Source organism: Cololabis saira, chromosome 12 (assembly GCF_033807715.1).
Source record: "Cololabis saira isolate AMF1-May2022 chromosome 12, fColSai1.1, whole genome shotgun sequence".
Lineage (NCBI taxonomy): Eukaryota > Metazoa > Chordata > Actinopteri > Beloniformes > Belonidae > Cololabis > Cololabis saira.
The window spans coordinates 41,654,557-41,673,063 of record NC_084598.1 but is presented as its reverse complement, the minus strand read 5'-3'; the positions used below and the strand labels follow the sequence as shown (position 1 = coordinate 41,673,063).

The following is an 18,507-nucleotide window of genomic DNA, read 5'->3' as shown; positions in this document are numbered from 1 at the left end:
CTTTGACTTTGCTCAAATGAAAAATATATATAAACATAAAGACAAAAGTACAATTGTATAAATGGTCTTTTGAGTAATAGCTAAAAATGTGTCCTGTGAATCCATCGCTGTGACAAACGGTATATTAATCCTTGTGCCGTGTTTGGGTCAAGGGAGGGTGAAGGAAGGAAAGAAGGAAGGGAGGAAGGGAGGAAGGAAGGAAGGAAGGAAGGAAGGAAGGAAGGAAGGAAGTGAGGAAGAAAGGAAGGAAGGAAGGAAGGAAGGAAGTAGGAAAGGGAGTAAGGAAGGGAGAAAAGATGGAAGGAAGGAAGGAAGGAAGGAAGGAAGGAAGGAAGGAAGGAGAAAGGAAGGAAGGAAGGAAGGAAGGAAGGAAGGAAGGAAGGAAGGAAGGAAGGAAGGAAGGAAGGAAGGAAAGGGAGTAAGGAAGGGAGAAAAGATGGAAGGAAGGAAAGAAGGAAGGAAGGAAGGAAGGAAGGAAGGAAGGAAGGAAGGAAGTGAGGAAGAAAGGAAGGAAGGAAGGAAGGAAGGAAGTAGGAAAGGGAGTAAGGAAGGGAGAAAAGATGGAAGGAAGGAAGGAAGGAAGGAAGGAAGGAAGGAAGGAAGGAAGGAAGGAAGGAAGGAAGGAGAAAGGAAGGAAGGAAGGAAGGAAGGAAGGAAGGAAGGAAGGAAGGAAGGAAGGAAGGAAGGAAGGAAGGAAAGGGAGTAAGGAAGGGAGAAAAGATGGAAGGAAGGAAAGAAGGAAGGAAGGAAGGAAGGAAGGAAGGAAGGAAGGAAGGAAGGAAGGAAGGAAGGAAGGAAGGAAGGAAGGAAGGAAGGAAGGAAGGAAGGAAGGAAAGGGAGTAAGGAAGTAGGAAAGGGAGTAAGGAAGGGAGAAAAGATGGAAGGAAGGAAGGAAGGAAGGAAGGAAGGAAGGAAGGAAGGAAGGAAGGAAGGAAGGAAGGAAGGAAGGAAGGAAGGAAGGAAGGAAGGAAAGGGAGTAAGGAAGTAGGAAAGGGAGTAAGGAAGAGAGAAAAGATGGAAGGAAGGAAATAAGGAAGGAAGGAAGGAAGGAAGGAAGGAAGTAGGAAAGGGAGTAAGGAAGAGAGAAAAGATGGAAGGAAGGAAATAAGGAAGTGAGGAAGAAAGGAGCAAAGAAGGAAATAAGGAAGGAAGTAGGAAAGGAGGTAAGGAAGGGAGAAAAGATGGAAGGAAGGAAGGAAGTAGGAAAGGGAGTAAGGAGGGGAGAAAAGATGGAAGGAAGGGAGAAAGGAAGAAAAGAAGGGAGAAAAGGAAAGAAGGGATGGAGAAAATAAGGAAAGAAGAAAGGAGAAGCAAAGAAGGTAATAAAGGAACGAATGACGAAAGGGAGGTAGGAAGAAAAAGGAGTAAAGGAGGGTAAAAAGGAGGAAAAGAGGAAAGGAAGAAGGAAGGAGAGAGCAGGAGGAAAGAAGGAGAGAAGAATTAGGTCATTTTGACCCAAAGACAGCACAAGGGTTAAAAAACAAAAGAGGAATGTAAGGAACGCAGGGCTGGTAGTTTGGGAAGGATGGACAGAAGGAAGGGAAGGATGGACAGAAGGAAGGGAAGGATGGACAGAAGGAAGGGAAAGGGAAAGGCTTACATGTTTCTCTCCTTCGATCCTCTTGTCGGCCTGCTGAACCGCCTCCAGGTACTTAAAATGCAACTCCATCAGTCGATCAACCTGGGGAGAGAATGAGACGGAGGCAGACGCGGCGGTGAGAGATGCAGCAGACAAGAAAGCAAAGTGAAACATTTGAGAAACATAAAAGGGGAAGGAGAGAGTACAAAGCAGATGCCAAATAATATGAGACTGAAGAGAAATATGGAAAAACACAAGTTGGTGATGAATTCAGAACACGCAAAATATTATAACACTGTAATATGAAGAGGAAAAGTACATCCTGGAAAATTCTGGAAAATTCTGAGGTTTGTGTGAAAAACAGACCTTTCTGTTTCAACTTGAATTAAAGTTGTGCGTCCCAGCCCGGTGCTGCTAATCAAATACAGGACTGTCTCAGGAAACTAGAATATTGTGATAAAGTTCTTTATTTTCTGTATTGCAAAAATGTCACAAATTCTGGATTCAATACAAATCAACTGAAATATTGCAAGCCTTTTATTATTTTAATATTGCTGATCATGGCTTACAGCTTAAGAAAACTCAAATATCCTATCTCAAAAAATTAGAATATTCTGGGAATCTTAATCTAAGCCATAATCAGCAATATTAAAATAATTAAAAAGGCTTGCAATATTTCAGTTGATTTGTAATGAATCCAGAATGTATGACATTTTTGTTTTTTTAATTGCATTACAGAAAATAAAGAACTTTGTCACAATATTCGGATTTTCTGAGACAGTCCTGTATATCACTTAAAAAGAGCTACCAAGACCAAAGACAGATGCAGGTAAGGAAAACTTAAAACTTAAATAAAATAATTTGGGAGAATTCATAAAATACAAGCAAAACACCCAGTAACAAAATGCAGACGATAGAAAGAAAACAAATAAATAAGACATACACAAGCACTCAAGCTTAGGCTTTCTGATGAAGCAATTAGATGGAAAATCAATAAAACAGACGCAAAAATAAATGTGAACGAGGAAGGACAGAAGATGAAAGCAACAAAAAGGAAAATGACGAAAACGAACCTTCTCACAGTCGTTCTCTGTGAATTTGTTGAGCAGGCGGGTTCTCTGCTGGGACTTGAGATTCCTCAGCATGGAGGCGATGATGGAGCAGACGTGTTCTAGGGAGGAATCACAAGTAAGTCTGAAGTCAGTGTGTTTATTTAACCCAAACCTACAAAAACCATAGACATGTATACGTATCCGCCCCATGGAGCAGCTGCGATACGTCAACGTCGCCGCCATATTGGATGTTCAAGACTGCGCTGTAAACTAATACAAGTAAATGGACTTATTTTCATAAAGCACCTTTCTACAAAGAAATGTACGTTTTACGTCTCATTTATTCATTCATACATGCACTAATATACTTGGGAAACAGTTAGGCACCAAATATAATATATTCCATTTTCTCAGATGGCAAAAATAAGAACTTTATTGATCCCACATAGGAGTAATTCATGTTATATCAGCTATAGAGAACAAGGTAGTGCCGAAAAACAATATATATCCCCCCTCACAAAAATAAGAAAAATAGATCAACAAAACATATTTTACATAAACATATTTTAAAATTTTCAAGTAACAAAATAACATATTTGAACAATTTTTCAGATTTTTTTTTAGTTATTTTATTACCTGAAAAAATGGTTCAAATGTTATTTTATTGTCTGAAAAATGGTTCAACTATGTTATTTTGTTATTTAAAAAATTTAAAATTTGTTTTGTTAATGAGAAAATATGTTTCTCTATTTTTCCTATTTTTGTGAGGGGGATATATATTGTTTTTCGGCACTACCTTGTTCTCTATAGCAGATATAACATGAATTACTCCTATGTGGGATCAATAAAGTTCTTATTTTTGCCATCTGAAAAAATTAAATATATTATATTTGGTGCCTAACTGTTTCCCAAGTATATTAGTGCGTGTGTGAATGAATAAATGAGACGTAAAACGTAAATTTCTTTGTATAAAGGCGCTTTATGAAAATAAGTCCATTTACTTACTTACTTACTCTTAGTTTACAGCGCAGTCTTGAACATCCAATATGGCGGCGTTGTTGACGTACGGCTCAGCGCTCGATGGGGCGGATACATATATATGTCTATGACAAAAACAGTGAAAAAAAACAACATACTGGCTGCAATCCTGCAGCTGCATGACCTTTAACCTCCTTCACGCCCACAATCACAGCATTCAAAACAACTTAACGACTAGCACTTGATAAACTACAGTTACAGCGGCTTTGTACAGTAGTACAAGAGAAGAAAATGCAAATCAATTTTCATTTCAGGGCTTGCTGGAACAAGTGAAATGGTTTGTTGGCTGAATTACATTTCTAGCAGTGAGAAAAATGTGCCTGCGTGAGCTCTGGGGCCATTTAGCTCGCTGGAGCTCCACCGACAAGTTGAATAAAGTGACTAAATGAGAATCGGAAGCGAGTGAGCTACAACGAAAGGCATTGAAAGGCAACCCCATTCATACTATGCAAGATGGATCACATTCAAATGTGCTCCGAGTCGCAGGCTGGGAAAGCAGGTGGAAGTCACAGTACACTATTTCTCTATGAAATAGAAAAGAAAATGCACAATAAACACGAGGAGAACAGAATATGACAGTGGAAAATCTTTGGTTATAGAGAGGAGGCAAAGAACGTAATTGGACTTATCAACAAGAGGTCAATATTCTTTCTCAACGAGGCTTTGTAGTTGCTTAGCAACAAGAGTGCAGAAATCAATCCCATTTTTGCTTTTTAAAAGGGGTTGTGTTTGCTCTCAGCTCCCTTTGTGCAATCCCTCATGACCCGCAGCCTCTTTACCCACAAGACATAAAAGCTGAGAAAACTGCCGACTGCAACACCTGCCGGCGTCAGTTCCTTTAGAAAACACAAATATCTACCCATTTAGGCGGGAAAATTAAACCTAATGTACAAACATCTGCAGCTGCCCCTGCATTAGAGACGACAGAGAAGACAATTTACCCTCAAAATGATTAAATAAATGAATTACAGCTGATATGACAGACTAGCAGGTAGGAATGGGTGATATTTTACTGTTCACGATAAAGCGCCAAAGAAATTCCCCACGGTAAGAATTTGTATCTCACGGTAAAAAAGATAAATTCACGTTGATGACGTTTTTGTGTAAAACTGATTTATGGATGGAAGGAAGGAAGGAAGGAAGGAAGGAAGGAAGGAAGGAAGGAAGGAAGGAAGGAAGGAAGGACGGAAGAAAAAAAGGAAGGAAGGAAGGAAGGAAGGAAGGAAGGAAGGAAGGAAGGAAGGAAGGAAGGAAGGAAGGAAGGAAGGAAGGAAGGAAGGAAGGACGGACGGACGGAAGAAAGGAAAAAGGAAGAAAAAAAGGAAGGAAAAAAGGAAGGAAGGAAGGAAGGAAAAAAGGAAAAAAGGAAGAAAAAAAGGAAGGAAAAAAAGGAAAAAAGGAAGGAAGGAAGGAAGAAAGGAAGGAAGGATGGGAGGAAAAAAGGAAGGAGGAAGGATGGAAGAAATATAGGAGGAAGGAAGGAAGGAAGGAAGAAAGGAAGGAAGGAAGGAATGATGGAAGGAAAAAAGGAAGGAAGGAAGGAAGGAAGGAAGGAAGGAAGGAAGGAAGGAAGGAAGGAAGGAAGGAAGGAAGGAAGGAAGGAAGGAAGGAAGGAAGGAAGGAAGGAAGGAAGGACGGACGGAAGGAAGAAAGGAAAAAAGGAAGAAAAAAAGGAAGGAAAAAAGGAAGGAAAAAAGGAAAAAGGGAAGGAAGGAAGGACGGACGGAAGGAAGAAAGGAAAAAAGGAAGAAAAAAAGGAAGGAAAAAAAGGAAAAAAGGAAGGAAGGATGGGAGGAAAAAAGGAAGGAGGAAGGATGGAAGAAATATAGGAGGAAGGAAGGAAGGAAGGAAGAAAGGAAGGAAGGAATGATGGAAGGAAGGAAGGAAGGAAGGAAGGAAGGAAGGAAGGAAGGAAGGAAGGAAGGAAGGAAGGAAGGAAGGAAGGAAGGAAGGAAGGAAGGAAGGAAGGAAGGAAGATAAATTCCCATTGAAGACGTTTAGTAGTATTTAGTATCTTTTAGATCAGTGTTTTGGCTCCAAAGACTGAATGTGTTGATAGATTTATTATTATTGTTACAAAAGTGGAGTTCAATTGTTTTTTTAAATCGTCATTTTTATCGTTTTCGGGATAAATGCCAGAAATTATTGTGATAATTTTTTTAGTCCATACCGCCCATCCCTACTAGCTGGTGAGATCACAGGTAATTAAAACACTTCTGGTCACACACCGAGCTGCTTCAATAAAAGCATCACTTATTTTAATGCAGACCTTATTTCCTGTACACACTGACACGGAGGCTAACTGCCATTTCCTAAAAGGACACTACTTTATCAACTTGATCCAATTGGTAATTGATGTCAGCACCTCCACGCCCTGCTCAGGAGGCTATTGATCGCTGACTCTAGAACCTTCTCTCCGAAGAGCAGAAAACTAAACAGACTCCTCCTGTGAGATTTGTGAGAGGGCTGGAAGCAGGATTGCATTGTGGGTAGCAGAGACAGACACTGTACGGCTAAACAAAGCTGCTTCCTCATCTGTCTTTGGAGAGGCACGCGATCAATACTTTGTTCAACTTTTCTTTCAAACTTGAGGACTGAAAAAAGAAATTGGTAATTAATATTAATCTACTAACAAGCCAAAACATTTATCTTTAGTTCGGCTGTTGCATCAGCTTGAGTTAATCGTTATCATGGCAAATGACGTCAAATGCATCTAATGGTTTAACTCCAGTTAGTAATTGTGTAGTAAAAGCAGACGCCTCCCTCTCTTTTTCCCTGAACAGAAGAGGGTGTAGGTGATGGATCCATATTTGTTACAAAGCTTTATCTTTTAAAAGACACACACCCAGCTACAAAAGTAACGATCAATAACCAGACAGATGATCAAAACTGAGTCAAGACTGACATTCTGCTTTCAGACAAAACCTGTTCATTAGACTAGATGAAATAACTGGAATAAAAAAAATGTAAACTAATTAAAAACACACATATATATACACAAATATACATGTATAATATTATCAATATCAGCATATTTGATATCATAATCATTATTATTATATAAAACTGCTCTTGAAGTAAAAAAGATGCCAGCCAATATCTAGTTATTGTGCACAAAGTTACTGATGCTTGGAGAAATTATGTCTCGAAGGTAAGAAAAATATTAAAACTCAGTTTTAATTAGGAAAACACAGTTTGTGTGCTGTGAAAATTAATTCTTCACCTTCATGTTTACAGCTGTGCAATTTGAGCATTCAATACACAAACACATCAATACAGCTATTGAAGCTCTTAAAACACATCGACTTGCAGTAGCAAATATAAAGTAGGGGAGTTGGGGGACCAGGTTTTTAGTTTGCAGATACTTCACTTTGCAATTGCGATAGAGCTTTAGTTGTTTACGGTTGTCCAGAGTCCAGTTTCAATATTTTCTTCTTCGTCTTTATTCAGCATTTCCGTCTAAAGCAGGGGTCGGCAACCCAAAATATTGAAAGAGCCATATTGGACCAAAAACATAAAAAGCAAAAGTCTTGTATAAGCCTTAGAATGAAGACAACACATGCTGCATGTTTCTATATTAGTTATAACTGGGGGAAGATGTTTTTTTCATTATGCACTTCGAGAAAAAAGTCGAAATGTTGAGAAAAAAGTCGAAATTTCGAGAAAAAAGTCGAAATGTCGAGAAAAAAGTTGAAATGTTGAGGAAAAAAGTCGAAATGTTGAGAAAAAAATAAATGTTGAGAAAAAAGTAAATGTTGAGGAAATAGTCAGAATTTCGTGAAGATAGTCGAAATGTGGAGAAAGAAAAGAAAAAAGGAAAAAAAGAGAAAAAAAGAGAAAAAAAAGGAAGAAAAAAAAGAAAAAAGAAGGAAAAAAAAGATCAAACATTTTTGAAAAAGCTCCAGGAGCCACTAGGGCGGCGCTAAAGAGCCGCATGCGGCTCTAGAGCCGCGGGTTGCCGACTCTTGGTCTAGAAGTTGCCATGGCAGAGCCCATGCTTTTCCTTCTGCATCTTCCTCTGTCACAACAATCAACTACATTTCCTCTTTTACATCTCTTTTTTCCCCCTCTTTCCGGGCAGCGGCATGTCTAGCATCCTTCTACCAATGTATTTACTATCCCTCATCTATACACGTCCAAACCATCCCAATTCTTCTCTCTTATGTTATCTGCAAGTCGTCTAACCCAGCCTGTTCTCCGGTGTCCTTTATCCTCTCAATCTTTGTTATTCCCAGAGAAAATCCCAACATCTTCATCTCTGCCAGGTCCAGCTCAGATTCTTGTCTGTTGGTCAGTGCTGAGAGAAGGGCCGGCCTCACTATTGTCTCGTAAACTTTTCCATTTACTCCTCTGTCACAGATAACTCCAAAAACTCTTCTCCAACCTGCCCCTTCTCTCTTCACATCCCCTACTGCTCCTCTCAGCTGACCCCAACAATTTAAACTCCTGCACTCTTCCCCTCTACTTCTGGCATCCTCACCGTTTTCCTGCTTCCCTTTCATTTACTCACATCATCTGACTGGCTGTGACTGACCTTCACTCCTCTTCTGGCTAGCGAATAGCTTTACCTCTCCAGGTTTTACTCCACCTGCGCCGTACTGTCACTACAGTTCACTATGACTACGTTCACATGCATCAATAACCCTTTTCTAACCGGAATATTAGCAATAACACGGTTGTGCACGGCCATGTAAACACCAATAACCCCTTTGAATAACCCGAATTTGCTCATATTGGTTTTTAAAAACACAAAAATAACCCCTGGGTTACTCCTTTTCTAACCCGAATATTTGGTCATGTAAACGCCATCAAAAGGAAGATGAATTTGGGAAGGAATCTTGGTCTTTTGAGTCCAGGAAGTTCTTATAAACACAGAGAAACACAAGACCAAGTGGAGACTAATCACTTCATAAATGTAATGAAACACATTTTGGCATTTGTAGACGGTAGAAAGTACCAGTCCGGGATAGCGAGATTTACAAAAGGGTGAGCAAAAAAGTTGCGCGAAGCAGCATTTGTACAAACGCCAGACCAGATCAAGAGACGCTGGAAGACGCTTGACTGGAAAACGTCAAAAACATGCTGGTATTGTTGTTGTTTTGGATACAGGAAGAAAAAGCGGAAATGACGGTAATTGCGTCATGATGTTCTCCGTGCGTCGCTGGTTTGATCCAGATATCCCAAATGATTAATTACATGTATACAGGGATAACGCATGTAAACAGATTATTCCGAATGTTTCAGTAACCGAGATATTGACCTTAACCCGAATTTTGACTGCAAGTAAATGTAGTCAGTGTCAGCTTGAAACGTGATCGTCGGTGGACGCCTCTGTCCGCCCGTAACCCGTTCCATCACCCTGGCAAACAAGAAAGGGCTCGGGGTGGATCCTTGCTGCATCCCCACTCTCACCTGAAACCCATCTCCTACTCCGAGCACACAACTAGTGTTGGCTACAGAGTACTGGCAATGTTTCACCTAATTGGGTCAGAACTGATAAGAAACAGATAAAATATCAATAGCATGAAATGGTGCTATTGGCGTTTAAATGTTTAATTAAGATGTTAGGTAATTTCTACCACCCTTGGATGATAACGTTGAGTTACTGGCATCTGGCGTACCTGTTGTCTCGTATCCATGCGCATGGAAACAGACAGTTATGGCGCTTAATTTTTTAACAACTTGTGCTTTTTATTATTTTACCTCTTTTCTTATCATTTTATTTGTCATTTAAGCGTTCTCATATTAAATACTTATGATTTTTGAAAACCGCGCAAAGTTATGGATAAGCCCTGAATTGTGATGTAGAATTGTCAAATTGGTTTGATTCACCGCACGAATCGACACAGATTACTCTTCTAATACTGTATTTGACCCGGTCTTCGTATGTTTTGACCATATAGAAATGTAATTCTTGCCATTTTAAGACTGCAAAACTCAAAATCTTACAAGGAATATTTGTCTTATTTATAGTTAAAATGTCTCATTTTTAGTCAAAAAAAATCTCATTACACTTAAAACAAGAGTCATTACCAGAAAAAGAACTTGTTATTTGACAATTTTCCCCTGTTTCAAGTAAATTTTCACTTGAATAAGTAGAAAAATCTGCCAGTGGGACAAGATTTATCTTCTCATTACAAGCAAAAAAATCTTGTTCCAATGGCAGATTTTTCTACTTATTTTAAGTGAAAATCTACTTGAAACAGGTGAAAATTGTCAAATAAGTTATTTTTCTGGTAATGACTCTTGTTTTAAGTGTAATTAGATTTATTTGACTAAAAATGAGACATTTTAACTAGAAATAAGACAAATATTCTTGTTAAGATTTGGGGTTTTTGCAGTGAAGAATGAGATGTACCTGCTGGACTCTACTGCCCTTACTTTTCAACAACTTGTGCTTTTTATTATTTTACCTCTTTTCTTATCATTTTATTTGTTATTTACTGTTTAATTGTGTCTTGCTGCTTTTAATGTTGATGTAAAGCACTTTGAATTACCTTGAGTTGAATTGTGTTATACAAATAAAATTGCCTTGAGAGATTCAACAGTGCGGGCTCACATTCCTAAACTCTACGAGAGTAGCATTAAATGCAACGTATGCCGAGCAAAGCAATGCACAAAAGAGGCAACACCAACATCATCATAAGCCACCTGGAAATGAGACAAATCAGACAAAGTACCTAAAGCAGCATAATGTATTTAACTGCTTTAGCAAGCTGCCACATCTTCATCACAGCCCCCAGCTCCGACTCAGTCGGCTCAGTGTTGTATTATAAAAATAAGTCTTACACGTCGTCAGGCTATAACTTTCTAACATTAAAAATGATCAAAAACCGCACAGGACATGCTACGCAGGCTGTGACTGCAGGTTCAAGTGTAACGGTGGACACGCGAGAGCAGCACATTCACCATCACCAAGAGAAGATGATGCATGGGAGGGAAAAAAGGTAGAATTTCACCATTATTTATTTATATATATATATATATATATATATATATATATATATATATATTTATATATGTGTATATTTATGCAGACAGTTGTAGAAGGAAAAAAAAAACGAAAAAATATACTCTGTTATACTAAATTTTGGAGCAGATCTATTCTTACAGGACATTGATTTTCTTACAAAAAAAAAAACTGTTGGGGTATTTTTGGCTGAGCCAAAAAAGACGGCAGAAAGATGATAGAATCCTCAATTACAATCTAAATCACATTCAGTTATTTTCCTTTATGGCTTTCACTAGAGAAAGTCTCTCTCTGTTTTATTAAATTTATCCAGTTAGCTTCTGAGAAGATAAATAAAACGGCTTTTAAAAAAATGCATTTAAGCATTATTAGGGCCGGAGCACTTACAGTGCGAAGGCCCTATTGTATCTGTAGGAATTTTTCTTGATTTTTTTTTTCCTTCTTCCTTCTACGAAATGAGGGCCTTTTTTTCCCCCTAAACGTGCCCAAAAAGTCACCAAATTTTGCACGCAAGCCAGGCCTGGTGAAAAATGTAATATTTAATAGTTTGCATAAATAGGCGTGGCCTAATGGCTCAACAGCGCCCCCTAGAAAACTTTGTGCCTCAAGCCCCACAATACGGTTTGACGTACATGCACGAAAATCGCTACACACCTGTATCATGTCGCAACTTAAAGAAAAGTCTCTTGGCGTCATGCCCGAAACCGAACAGGAGGTCGGCCATTTTGAATTAATAGTGTAATTTATGCCATTCCTTCAGCAGTTAATACGGCCCGAACCGTAACGTGCACCCAGATGTGTTATACATCAAAATGTGCGTCTCCATCCTGCGACTACGGGCATTACTTTTCTCTTTCAAAAGCGTTACTGTGGCGACGCTAGACACCAAAAAGCGCGCCCCCCCTTCATCTGATTGGTCCATATTTGATAGTCCCTACTTTCTGCCATAACTTTTGGATGGTTTGATATAAAGAGTCATGGGTGGTGTCATCGGACTCGGATTTGAGTCCTTGAACATAATTGGTGCAAATTAGCCCCGCCCCTTCTTCTGATTGGTTGATATTTGATAGTCGTGGGTGGTGTCATTGGACTTAGTTTTGAGTCCTTGACTTTTATTTGGTGAAAATTGCACGTGCGAGGGCCCGTTCATCGCTTCTTGCAGCTTTACTTTTATATTGTACCTTTAACTTCTGTTCCAAATTATACACAAGTATCAACAAGGGTATCAGTATTGACAAGCAGCGTCAGAATCAAAAAATCCAAATCCTACCCATCTCTACGTGCCACTTTAGCATACTTCTCTGCCACTCTAGACTTCCTGGTGCAGCCCCACGTTTCCTCCCTCCGTCATCCGTCACAGGTTTTCTCTAAAGTGCAACTCCCTCTGACCTTCCCTGCACTTCTCAAAGCAAATGCTGCAGCAGGCATTACATACTTTAAACTGAGGTTGTTTTATTAGATCCGCGAGCTCCTGAAAGCTCTTATTCTTAAAGTTTTTACATAAAAAAACAAAAGTCCTAAGTTACAAAATATACAGTAAAGGTTGTTAAAACGCATGTTCTGCAATGCTTTCTCAATGCCATGAATAATATGTTATAGGTTTTGTATTAAAAAAATGTTATGAATCATGCAGGATATTGCAAAATTAATACCGGCATGAGTAATAGCGAAAAATAAAAACAACCTGTCACACATAACAAATGGTACATATGAAAGGTGAGCTAATAAAACTGTCCTGCTACTGAGTGATGCATAAATGCTCCGCACGTTCCCTCCTGAACAGAATCTTAATTGTTTTAAGATCAACCATGTAAACATACCACAACACCTTTCATTTAAGATTAAATGGATGAAATATGATCCATCCCTGCAGGAGGAACGACCATATGCGAGGAAGATGATAATTAGATGAATCTTTACCAAAGGATATAACATCAAATCTCCCCCGCTGAAAACAACAATAATAGGATTAGCATGTAAGACTCTGACAACAAAGATTACAATCACATTTCTATCATGTAAAATGTTACTGATCTCACTCGGTGCCAAAGGTGCTCATTGCTGGGAAGGTAATAAATAAGCATTTGATTATTTGCCTTTGATCCAAATATGTGATTAAAGTTTAGTCATTAAATCCACATAACCGAGCGTCTCTATTACAGAAACGTACAGGACTGTCTCAGAAAATTTGAATATTGTGATAAAGTCCTTTATTTTCTGTAATGCAAAAACGTCATACATTCTGGATTCATTACAAATCAACTGAAATATTGCAAACCTTTTATTATTTTAATATTGCTGATCATGGCTTACAGCTTAAGAAAACTCAAATATCCTATCTCAAAAAATTAGAATATTCTGGGAATCTTAATCTTAAACTGTAAGGCATAATCAGCAATATTAAAATAATAAAAGGCTTGAATATTTCAGTTGTTTTGTAATGAATCCAGAATGTATTAGGGCTGGGCGATATATCGAGATTTTAATATATATCGATATATTTTCAAACGCGATATGGTACGAGACAATATCGTTTATATAGATTATTAAAAAAAAAAAAAAAAAAAAAAATTGATTTTGATATACGGTAGCTTATTTTGTGACAAATTGACTTGAATGTTTTATTTAAGATTTGCACAAATGTTTTGTTATTTGCACAACTGTCAACCTCAGTGGAAAAGTCTGCCTGTTACGGAATATACTGAATTTAATTGTTATGCAGGAAAGGGATATTTGTTTTATTTTATTCAAGAAGCATTTTTATTCTATATATGCAGGCAGTTTATTTTTATTTCATTTGTTTTATACATTTTGATATTGTGCAGACCTCTGTTAATAAAGGAACCTGTGTGACATTTGGCACGAGGCTTTGTATTAAAACTGACTGACTGTTTTTTAAGGGTTTGCCTCAGAAAAAATGAAGCTAACAGAGATGCTATGCTATAATGCTTTGGGGGAAACCCCAATTATGGCACAGAAAAAATATCGATATATATCGAGTATCGCCATTTAGCTAGAAAATATCGAGATATGACTTTTGGTCCATATCGCCCAGCCCTATGACATTTTTTTTTTTTTTTTAAATTGCATTACAGAAAATAAAGAACTTTATCACAATATTCTAATTTTTGAGACAGTCCTGTATTTAATGTCACATATTCTGCGTTGTATTGAAGCTTTGATTTGTTAATCAAAAGGAGGAATTCTTGTGCTAATGTAACTGCCTGATGAAACACTTTATTCCATCTTTGCATAACGTCTTTCGTCCCTTCAGGACTAGTCATTCTGTTCCCATTAGAGGGCCAATTTCCATTTTACTCTTAATGCAAACATGCAGCAGAATTACAGAGGCAGAAAACATGGAGTTTTATCTGATGCAGGTCCTGCTGTGCCAGCAAGCCTCACTCATTACTCATTTTACTGCATTCATTAGAAAATAAGGGTCACAATATGGACGCCGCAGCCCTGGAAGGTATTTGTGCAGCATTCAAATGCTATTCACAACAAATAAAAGGCCTCCGTCCCCTCGCTCTCCACCAGCACAATATGCACATGCACGCGTGCACACAAAAACATTTTCTCAGAGTAGCAGCTAGAACTATTGTGCCTCGCCATGTAAATTAGTTGTTTACTTCTGTTCCCCCTCTCATTCGCTCGCATCATTAGCCACCTAAATATAACAACCGGCTGCCACCAATTTCCATCATACAATCTCATTTCACTGGTAATGACAAAGTACATCCGCCAATAAAATGAGACCCTAAAACAAGTGGTGGCGTTGTGACCGGAATACTCATGAGCAGCAAAAAATATCCTTTTATTGTTTGGACTTTTTCCCCTATTTCCCTCCAGCTCTTTTTCCTCCTTTTCCCTCCCACTTACAATGTCGCAATTAATTATGTCGTTCTCTATGTTAATATGGTCTGGCAAATCCTCGGTCATTTGGGCTCTGTCAGTTTCAGAAAGGATTTCACAGGGATCAATCTCTGCGCCGAGGTTTTACGATTGAGGGAGCGGTGGAATGAATGTGTACGAGAGGAGGCTAAGGATGGAAGGACAGAGAGGTCCTTAACTCCTAATTACTTCTGTTTGAAGAATATGATAGTTAATTAATCTACGGCGTTATGTTATTTAAGACAACCACTTGATTCATTGCCTTTTTTAATTAGCAGTCTTAACAGAGAGGGATAGTTCACTCAATATGTTACATTATGAAAGGCATCACATTAAACCTATGGCCGTTCAACAGGTCAGGACAGGAGGCATGATGGGAAACCCGATACGGGCTCCGGCTTTTCCCACAAAAAATATTGGGAGATTTATTGAAAAAAAGACGTCAGAGACGTCAGAGAGTTGAGCCAAAAGATGAGACTTTGGGCCAATCCCAATACACCCCCTACTTTCTACCACTAGCCCTAAAAATAGGTAGGGCCCTTGTAATGTTCCCTAGGGATTGGGACACCACTTGCTACGTCACTGCGTGGTGTTCAGGTACGTAAGCGACTGCGTAGTTACGTTTGCACAAACGTCACACCATATCAGGAAGCCCAGAGCTAAGAGCTGTTTTAATTTCCGCTGTAGCGCTGTTAATATGCCACTTTATTAAGTTTTAATATTTTTTCAGGCGTAAAAGTAACCGTTAAGATCCCCAACCTGGGCTCAGTTTATCCAAATAACGCCAGTTAAGAAATTTGATCCGATGTTTTCAGGATGAGAAGAGCCGCCGGCTCGGGAGTTGATTTATGGTTCTGTGTTAAATCAACGCAGAGCCTACGGCGTAGGGTACGGCGTACGTCGCCACGTAACCTACGCCGTAGGCTCTGCGTTGGTCTAACGCGGAACCATAAATCAGCCTTTATTCTGTCGAGATCTTTGCAACAACGTGCAAACAAGTGATTACCGGTATGTACATTCACTGAGTGAATATTATGAAAGTAAAATATATATTTCTCGCTATAAATGTACCGTAATCAAAACGCATTTTTATGCAGAAACTAACTCAAAATATTGATTTTATTCACTAAAAAATAAGAAATATCCAAGCATTCTGGGAAATTTTCTCAGGCCCTCGGTCGTGAAGTCAGCATCTGAAAACCCTCGCTCTGAAGGGCCAGATTCATACACACTACCCCTCGTTTAGGCCACTACTCCTAGATGCAAAGAAGAATTGGGACACCACTACCCTCACAGGAACGTGCAAAATTTAGGGGTAGGGCTGAAAAGTAGGGGTAGTGAGAGTATTGGGAATGGGCCTTTGTTTGCCGGTCGGTCTACATACCTACCCTCATCTTGGTTACCAACTGTGGGGATTGAGTGAAAAGAAACGAGATCGTAGATCCAAGCGCCGACATGACAAAGGGTGGAAGTTTTTCATATCCAATAAGGACCAAGTAGATCTCCTCTCCTTCATATTGAGAGGATTCCGACTGAGGGGGGTCTGGCATCTTGTTAAGATGCTTCCTGGTTTTGGAGTTAATTTTTATATCCTTTTATTTATTTATGTATTTTTTTTTTTCATCATTACATTACAATTTTTGGTTATTTTTTTGTTTATCCCCAAAAAAGGAATGTTTTATTGGACACGAGAATAACTGGTGCCATGTTTTTGCCTTTAAATATGTTTAAAGGTATGAAAACATTAAAGTGTTAGGTTATAATTGCATAAATTGTCTATATTTCATTACTTTATATACTGTCTTGGGGTTACATTTGCAAAAAATGCTAAAACCCAAATTCTCAAAAATTAAAAACCAAAATAGACCGAAAATGGAACAAATAAAAACCGAATGTGGAAAAAATAAAACCGATTTCATCCGTCTCTGTTTCCTCCCTGGATCTGTTTGGTAATTCTGACCCACGATGTTTCTGAAAGCAGTTCTATCAGCATTCTGGGAGCTGATTGGTCCTTACAGCATCATTAGCTGCAATACTTGCTGTTGAATCTCAATATAATACTAGTATTAATATTTTGCAGAACTACAGTCATATAATTCATGCAACAGCTCAAAAAACAGTTTTAATAACACTAACCCAAATCAATATCGGAATCGAATCAAATCTTGATAATCGATGCTGAATCTTAAGAATCGGAATCGATTCTTGACATTGACATCGATCCCCAGCCCTATTCAAAAGTGCAACAGTATTTTTGTGTTTTAGTAGAAATGGATGAATCTGCATGAGCGTCGTCTCCCTCTCTCCTGCAGACGTGGGCCCGTGTACATGCGTGTAATTGAGACCTCATGGAAAGCTTGTGAAGTGTCAAGGTTTGGCCGGCCGTACTCCACAGAATGTTCTGGCTTATGATCTGAAGACGCCGACCGAGCTGAAAAACCCAATTTTTGTGGAGTTGGTCAGGCTTATATACGAGTGCTACCATATCTCCTTTGAAAGCCTCCCTTTTTAAGTGCTCGGCTGACTTGTCAGAGCTTTAACACGCGGGGTGGGTGGGTGGGAGGACGGGGTGGGGGCGGCTCCCTGCCTGACAGGATTATCTTCCATTTTGTTCCTCCTGATTCTCAAAGGGGTTAAAAGGGGTTAATTTATTGAGTCTGTGTGATGGGCGACACCATGAAAGACAATTTGTTCTCCTCTGTAGAGCTGAAAGAAGCCACCAGATATACGTAACGTGGTACACGCGAGGGGAGGAGAGGCGTTACGCATTTTTGAATATAGGCAAGACAAAGAGCAGAAAGATGGACAAGATTTCCGCCCATTTTTCTCTCCTCGCCCATGACGAGGACCCAGAGATATCTCTTCCTCGGATACACTTCCTGTCTCTCCATCAGAGACAAGAGGTTCAAGAGCACAGGCCGGAAAAATCAATCAAGATTGGATTGATAGTGTCGAGTGACAGACTGAAGGGGCAGCAATCTAATACATGAGCAGATTAGACGGTGGGGGAAACAGAAAAGGGTGTGACAGCAGCTTTTTTGAAAACATAAAGCAGGAGAAAAGTAGAAATTGCTGCATTCTGATTTATCACTTTACAAAAAGTATAACCCGTTGGAAAAAAATTATACAGGATTGTCTCAGAAAATTAGAATATTGTGATAAAGTCCTTTATTTTCTGTAATGCAAAAATGTCATACATTCTGGATTCATTACAAATCAACTGAAATATTGCAAGCCTTTTATTATTTTAATATTGCTGATCATGGTTTACAGCTTAAGAAAACTCAAATATCCTATCTCAAAAAATTAGAATATTCTGGGAATCTTAATCTTAAACTGTAAGCCATAATCAGCAATATTTAAATAATAAAAGGCTTGCAATATTTCAGTTGATTTGTAATGAATCCAGAATGTATGACATTTTAGTTTTTTTTTTTTTTTTTTTTAAATTGCATTACAGCAAAATAAATAACTTTATCACAATATTCTAATTTTCTGAGATAGTCCTGTAATCATGTATGGAAGTTAGTAGCCTGCTTTTAATTCTGTTTTGAATATTTTTTAATTAAAAACATAAAAGATAATCTGAAGGTGTTTTAAAGCCCATTATCATCCCTGGATGATAAGTATTATTGCTTCCTTGGTGCCGGAGGCCGAGTTGACGGGAGGGAAGGTGATTGTCGAGCGGTACTGTGCAAGACGCCCTGCTACTCCTGCTGGCGTGTTCGCTGACCGCAAACTTCTTTCTGAGGCTCTTCTGCAAGTTTTGTTTCCGGCAACGTTGCGTCATTTTAGTAACGCGTTACAGTAACGCCGTTAGTTTTGCGGTAACTAATACTCTAACGCATTACTTTAAATTCAGTAACGCAATTACCATTACCAAACGGTGCGTTACTTCGTTATTTCTGCAGCTACAGTGAAGATTTTTTTCCCCACACGCGGAGACCGGAGGAAACGTAGTGTGTGTGCTTTCA

At 38.8% G+C, this 18,507-nt stretch overlaps 1 protein-coding gene across 1 annotated transcript in view; it reads right to left on the bottom strand.

The window, feature by feature from the left end:
- ctnnbl1 (catenin, beta like 1) overlaps window positions 1-18,507 on the bottom strand; it is a 107,681-nt gene that overhangs the window by 47,480 nt on the left and 41,694 nt on the right. The window contains exons 12-13 of the mRNA XM_061735080.1: window positions 2,653-2,750; window positions 1,601-1,681 (exon numbers count right to left, since the gene is read on the bottom strand). Of these exons, the coding sequence (XP_061591064.1) occupies window positions 1,601-1,681; window positions 2,653-2,750 (179 nt within the window). The remainder of the gene's footprint in view (window positions 1-1,600; window positions 1,682-2,652; window positions 2,751-18,507) is intronic.